At 38.6% G+C, this 7,768-nt stretch overlaps 1 protein-coding gene across 1 annotated transcript; it reads left to right on the top strand.

Annotated features, from left to right (window-relative positions):
• The first annotated feature begins 5,358 nt into the window (after positions 1-5,358).
• On the top strand, positions 5,359-5,910 carry LOC145089131 (uncharacterized). The gene has a single exon (XM_079027615.1). The coding sequence runs from the start codon at positions 5,359-5,361 to the stop codon at positions 5,908-5,910; it is 552 nt and encodes a 183-aa protein (XP_078883741.1).
• The last annotated feature ends 1,858 nt before the right edge of the window (positions 5,911-7,768 follow it).

Raw genomic sequence — 7,768 nt, 5'->3', positions numbered from 1 at the left:
CTCGAGAAGAGAGGTATAAGAATATAGTATATAAGTAGCTAGTAGTAGCACAAAATACACCTATAGTATTTTAAGTTTAGGTTCTACTGATCTCCTTGTGGTTTTGTTGGTAAGTTTTTAGACTTGTTAACATATCACAACCATTCTAGGGCATATGCATCACTCCTCGGACCAGCATAGTTGATCAGGCTATGCCATTCCCAGGACTGACCATACATCCCTGAGCTCACTTGTGATATTTAACAATCGTAATGCTTTTGTTCTTGTCATTGTGACACTGATTTTAGTATGAATGCAGACTAGTATACTTAATTAAATATTTTAATATTTAAAGTATAGACTCTTGGTCAGAGTGTTTTAATCCCAAATGGGTTTATAGTTAGTATATCTTTTATGGGTTGATATACTCAATTCACTATAAACAATGCTCTGATACCAATCTGTCACACCCCAAAACCAAGAACGGCGGAAACGTTCTGGGGCGGAGGACGTCATGTAAAGTATCACAACACAGTATAATAGTAAATAAGCAAACAACATCATCCATTGCATTAAATATATAATTTTAATACAAGTGTGTTTTGTACAGTTATAGACACAAAAAAGTAAATCAAAATAATAAGATGAGTCTTGGATGCGCTCCATCTTCTCAAAAGTTGGCCTCGGTACCTGTCTACTTTCGACCTGAGAATACAAGTTATTTTGAAAGAGTTTATCAGCATTAAGCTGGTGAGTTCATAAGTATTTTAGTGTCGGTGTTTGTATCAAAACGTTTGAACATGGTTCTAAAGTATGCGTTTGTAAACATTGGTGATAAAAGTATGTGAATGTTGTAAGCGTTTGTAAACATTGGTGAAAAAAGTATGTGAATGTTTGTAAGTGTTTGTAAAAGTTTTAATTTCTCAGAAAAACCTATATTTTCTATTAAAAGTAGCCTTCTACCAAGGCGTAACTGTCTTGTACGTTCGTTTATCGTAAAAGTGTGTAATTTTTCCCAAGTGTAACTATCATTAACAAAATATAGTTTGTACATTAATGTTTAAGTGAAATGATCACTAAATGTATATAAAGGGTAAATTACTGTAGTACAGTAGTGTTGTATTATAGGAACTACTGCTGTACTAACTACCTTAAACCGGATATATATTAAGGTATCATGTGATTAATTGTACCATACTATCGACTGGGTAAACAACGACAAATGTAGGTCGTAAAAAGAAATGACGTTTGGCACCCGCAGACCTGCAGGTCCGGCTGTAGCTAGCAGCAAGGTGTAGGATAGTCAATCCAGTATAGATCTATACGCAAACTCACGCTCTCCCTCCAAGAGACTCTGGCTACAACTCAGGCCATGACATTTAAGGCACGCTCTCCCTCCAAGAGACTCTGTCAATGTATATATGTATATGTAATGTATTGTTACTCATTCTAGTATTGTTGTATATGTTCTCTTTCTAGTATAGTTGTATAGGTTCTCTTTCTAGTATAGTTGTATATGTTCTTCCTCTAGTATAGTTGTATATGTTCTCTTTCTAGTATAGTTGTATATGTTCTTCTCCTAGTATAGTTGTATATGTTATTCCTCTAGTATAGTTGTATATGTTCTTCTCCTAGTATAGTTGTATATGTACTCATAGTAATGTAATGTATATGTTCTCATAGTAATAAGTATTGACTCATGAATGAACTGACTCGTTGATCTAGCAATAGTATAAGTATGATCCTGTGCTACCCCGATGGTAGCTTACTAATGATGTAACTAGTACACATGAATGTGGAAGCTCTTTTATGTCTATATATGTACACATGATATATAATTAATATTGAAACGACCTTCGGACGGCTACCCGATATCCCACCAGACCACATCCAAATCGAGGAAAAGGAAACAGGGCGGACGACCTTCCTAAGCCTTTTAAACATTGCTTATATAACTATACATATACGGGCATGCAATTTATAATACGTGTAACAAAGTTTAAGTAAAAGTATTTGATAAGTAAAAGAGTTTGTAAAGCAGTTTGAAGTAAAGCAGTTTGCTAAACTCTTTCAAAATAACTTGTATTCTCAGGTCGAAAGTGGACAGGTACCGAGGCCAACTTTTGAGAAGATGGAGCGCATCCAAGACTCATCTTATTATTTTGATTTACTTTTTGGTGTCTATAACTGTACAAAACACACTTGTATTAAAATTATATATTTAATGCAATGGATGATGTTGTTTGCTTATTTACTATTATACTGTGTTGTGATACTTTACATGACGTCCTCCGCCCCAGAACGTTTCCGCCGTTCTTGGTTTTGGGGTGTGACATAATTGATCCAATAAATTAGAGAATTTGAGAAGTTGTCACTAACCATGAGACTACTTATACCTATTGAGTTATTGCATAATATAAATAAATAAATTGAGTCTAGTGAGGTAAAGAGCTGCAACTTAACTAGCCTTGCTAAACAATCAGTTCCCGATCCTGTGAACCCTAAACCATCTTTGGAAATCCCTACGTCATATACTTTTCATGAATCTCCCATAATCTGCTAAAAATCAGGCTTGTTTATAAGGCTCTTTTGGGAGATACTAATGATGCTCTTGATTCTAAATCCATTTATGATTTGAATCTTGAGAAGCCACTCTCTGGGTCGACTATTGAATCTCTTGAGTCGAGTAAAGCTCCAAGTCATTTTTCAATTGCTGTTGTTTTCCAACAGAAATTGTTTGGGTCTGGTTTTGGTCAATCTCAACTGGTTGTTATAGAATCAACAGTGATCATCAAGAATCCACTTCCATTAGGAACTAGAACTTATAATAGTACCACTCTAGATATTCCCCTAATTATTGTGGACGTTGTTGATCCTGGTGCAACTCTGGATGCTCATCCAAAAACTTCCAACATGGATTGTATACTTTCTGCTCCACTCGTTCTGTGTTATATATATATATATATATATATATATATATATATATATATATATATATATCGATACATATGTATATATTCGATAAAATGATGGTTTGCTGTAGTGATCCCCTCATCTGGGAGGCAGGCCGAGATGCCTATGTTTGTTACTCTTGCCACTTCACTTCCTCAATTCCAACGTCCTTTTGTTCCAACCACGATACCCAAAAGTTTTGAAATAGAAAGTGCCTCTGAAGAAAAAACTCTTGATATTGCCCAATCTTACTTGATGGAGGGAATGCATTTGCTCAACGAGGTATCTTCATGTACCAAGGAACAAATTGAATTTCTTGCAAGTCACCAGCTTAAGTTTGAAGAGTGTCTTTAGGGCTTGAAACAGCTTCGCAAGATTCATGACCAAACGGAGGCAGAACCCAAGGAATTGTGTGAGAAGGTGTCAATATTATCTGAAAGGAACCAATGTTTGGTTCGTGATTTGAGTGAGAATTTGGGTTGTCAGGAGGAGTTAAAAAGGTTGAATAAGGATCTACAGTTGAAGAGTGATGATGCGATCAACCATCATGTGGCTGCAACCAAAGAGCTTGAAGAAGTTTCTCAACAATTTTAATCGCCGAAATTGCAATATATTGAAAAGGTGTCGCAACTAGAGATTTCTTGTTCGGGAAAAGATGTCAGTATTGAATTGCTTGAGGAATAACTAGTTGCTACAAAAGATTTGGTATTGGAAAAAGATAGCCAAATTGCTTCCTTTGGTGAATCTCATTATTTGGTGAATCAAGGTATGTTGCAACCCAAGATCCTAAACCCCAAGGAGCAACACCCTCGATCTTGCAACCCAAGATCCAATATCAGGAGGAAAACAACATGATACTCAAGGAAATGGAAAGAATGAGGGTGGGATTCATAAACCCCAAGGAGCAGCAACCTCGATCTTGCAACCCAAGATCCAACATCAGGAGGACAACAAACACGATACTCGAGGAAATGGAAAGAATGAGGGCAGGATTCATAAACCCCAAGGAGCAGCACCCTTGATCTTGCAACCCAAAATCCTAAACTTTGAAAATACATGATCCCATGGAAACCGTCGGGAGATAGGATCCTCGACACCTACATCTACTCTCGCCTAGGGTGCAACTCCCAATGAGCGAGCTCATGTGACCTAGGATCTCGATGAAATCTTCGTTACGCTAAACACAAAGGATCATGGTAACTTTGTGAATAATAATTGTTGTGGCCAGTATCCTTACAATTTTCAGGATCCTCAAATATCCAGGATCCTCAACTACATCAGGATCCCGACTAATTACCGTAATTATTTTTATTGATATTTATAACTATCATATTTTGTCTATAACTAACACGTGTGTAGAAGTAGTCAAGGGAAGACCAACTCTCAGCGAAGAATCATCTCAACTATGCTAAAGACCCGAAATACTTGGTCAAATAACATTCAAGATGCTGGTCATAGAGGATCCTAGAAATATCGGACATCTTGTTGGCTAGATTAGACTATAAATTGACACTTGTAATCTACACACAACACACGAATTCTTAGTCTAAGCTCACTCTATGAATTTCTACATTCATTCTTACTAAGATATCACTATGATCTTTACTTTATATCATTAAAATCATCAAGGCAGGTGATCATTATCACCTCCCAAGGTTTTATGCTGGAGATCCTAGCAAGGATCAAGGACTTTCCTTGTAAACCATTGTGTCACTTTTCTTTTACTACTTGCAATTACACAATCTGAACATCACAACCTCTCATTCAATTTGGTTGATTAGTACTTGTGTAATTTTTGACCAAAACAATTTGGCGCCCACCGTGGGGCCGTGGTGCTAAAAAATCCTCAAAAACATCATGTCTACACAACCGATCCTCTCTTTATCCTCTGATCCTTCTGTTCCATCCAAAAACCTACGACCTCCTCCGATTGGACCCCCCACTCAGTGGAAAACACCTGACACTTCCAAGAAAAACACCCCCTCAATTGCTAGTTCATGAAGTTTTGGATCCTCAAGGCTCCAGGATCTGACTACCTCGGTCACTACTACATAACTCTATGTTATGATGAGGAAAATGACGCAACATGTGATCCAACACCAGGAGGAGAATAGAGCAATGCTCAAAGAAGTGGAGAGGATGAAGGTGGAATTTCAGAAATCCTAGGAAACTACGCCCATGGTTGTGCAACCAAGGATCCTGGACTTCACCAGAAGGATACAATTCCTACCACTGTGGTGTAGCCCTAGGGGAAAACTATGGACAACCGAGCGTCCATGATCAATGATCTCAATGAGCCTTTCAACACTCCTAAAAATCTAGATTCTAGTAATTTTCTTGAACAAAAATACTATTAATACTAACTACACTAATGTTGATGTAGGAATAAACCCGACCATGGCTAGGTAACTTCAACAATTGAGACAAATGATCGCCAGTATACCCGAAGTGGTCCAACCAATACCAGAAGCATCTCCTACAAGCCACATGATCTCAAGATTCGCTCCTGCGATAGCCAATACCAAAGTTCCTAAGCGCTTCCAAACTCCCAGCATGAAACTATACAATGGAACTACGGATCCTAAAGAGCATATAGCCCAATATAGAGAAAGGATGGAGATCATTCCCATCCCAGGGCACTTGAAGGAAGCTTCCCTATGTAAAGGCTTTGGTTCAACCCTTACGGGACCAGCCCTCAAATGGATGATAAACGTTCCCCCATATTCTATTACTTCATTTGCACATTTAGTCAATATATTTAATAACCAGTTTTCTTGTACCAGAACCTTCGAGAAGATCATTAGTGATCTCTACCGGGTGGTTCAGGATCCTAAGGAGAAACTTAGGGACTTTGTTAACAGATTTGGCAGGGAAGCTCTAAGCATCCCCAACATCTACATGGACACCGTTGTGGAAGCCTTTAAAATGGGATTAAGAAAGGATTCACCCTTCTATGAAGATCTTGTGATGACCCCATGAAAAAGATTGGACGAAGTCTGGTGCTGGGCGTTGAGATTCATAAGTCTCGAATAGGATAGAGAGATCCAGAAGAGAAGCAACCCTTCGGATCAATATGAGAACCCCAACAGGAAGGCCGAATCCTCAACTCAGAGATCCTACATATCGAAGCCTTATTCCAAACTGGATCATCACATGGTTAATGCCCTTGAAGAAGCAGGAGAAGAAGAAGAGCTTCCTAAAATCACTGACTATTGTTTTTCTGTGGATGTTTCAGGTGTAATTCATGCTATGCACGATCTTGGAGATAAATCAAGACGGCTAAAGAGAGACAACAAATCCACCGCTTGGAAAGGCGAGTCCAAATGGTGTGCTTACCACAAAGACTTTGGCCACATGACGGAGGACTGCATAGCTCTACAAAAAGAAATCAGCTACCTCCTTAGCAAAGGACACCTCAAAGAGATCCTCGGGAGAATAAGAGAAAAATCCAAGGAGAAAAACCAAGATGATCACAGGATCCCGAAGAAACCAGAATCTCCACCCTCTTACGCTAAGATAATTAATGTTATCTCAGGCGGATCTAACATTTGTGGTACCTCTTATTCTCAGGCTAAAAGACATGCCAAGGTCTCCAAAATAGAAAAAGAGTATAGACCACGAAAGAATACCATTATTAGTTGTGAAAAAGAAATCACATTCGACGAGACCGACAAGGAAGGAAGTCAAGATCCTCACCATGATGGACTCGTGATAACACTGTACATGGCCAACCATTTCGTCATAAGGATCATCATTGATGGAGGATCCTCTGTCAATATCGTACTACGGAGAGAATGAACATCCCAAAATTAGATATATTCAGAAGATCCTTAGTCCTCATAGTATTTAGCAGGGAAACAAAACACACAGTGGGAGAAATAAAGCTACCGATATACATAGAAGGGGTAAACTCCATACAAAATTTATGTGTTATTGATACACTGTCTTCTTAAAATGAGATACTAGGTAGACTATGGATCCACTAGATGAAAGCGGTTCCATCAATATACCATCAGTGTGTGAAGTTGCCCACTCCTTGGGGGACGATGAAGATCATGGGAGATCAGCAAGAATCGAAAGAATGCTACAAAACCTCTATGAAATCTATGAACAAACCCCAACAAGCATAGCAATTAAGGAAAGGGGCACGACATGCTCAAGAGACAAAGGAACAAGATGTAAAGGAAGTGCCCCTGGGCATTGAGGATCCCGAAGCTAAAGTCCTCATAGGATCCTCAACGCCTGAGCAGATCGAGCAAAATCTATTGAAATTCTTAAAAACCAGAAGCAAGACATTCGCATGGAAACACGAAGATATGACAGGTATAGACAAGAGTATTATTACTCATAAACTTAATACTAATCCTTGTTTCAGACAATACACCAAAAGAGAAGGAAGTTTGCACCCGAAAGGAATCAAATCATCCAAGAGGAAGTAAAGAAGCTCCTCAAAACAGGGATGATCAAGGAAGTAAAGTTCCCAATATGGCTAGCTAATGTGGTTGTCGTACAAAATAAAAACGGCGAATGGAGGGTGTGCGTAGATTACACGGATCTTAATAAGGCTTATCCTAAGGAACCTTTCCCCTGCCACATATTGACTCTATGTAGAAGCGACGGCTGGCCATGAACTCCTAACCTTCATGGATGTTTCAGCAGGATTCCAACAAATCCAAATGGAACCATCAGACCAAGAAGATAATGCGATCATAACACCAACAGGTATATATTGTTACACCGCAATGCCTTTTGGTCTTAAAAATACAGGTGCGACATATCAAAGATTGGTAAATCGGATGTTCAAAGACAAGCTGGGGGACACCATAGGAGTTTATAT

This window comes from Lactuca serriola, chromosome 2 (assembly GCF_051521515.1).
Source record: "Lactuca serriola cultivar US96UC23 chromosome 2, Lser_US96UC23_V15, whole genome shotgun sequence".
NCBI classification, from domain to species: Eukaryota; Viridiplantae; Streptophyta; class Magnoliopsida; order Asterales; family Asteraceae; genus Lactuca; species Lactuca serriola.
Note: the sequence above shows the minus strand (reverse complement) of the source record. Positions and strands in the feature narration are given on the sequence as shown.

Bases quoted from the DNA above. Each gene is read 5' to 3' on its own strand.
- LOC145089131 (XM_079027615.1), top strand. From the start codon at position 5,359: ATGATCGCCAGTATACCCGAAGTGGTCCAACCAATACCAGAAGCATCT.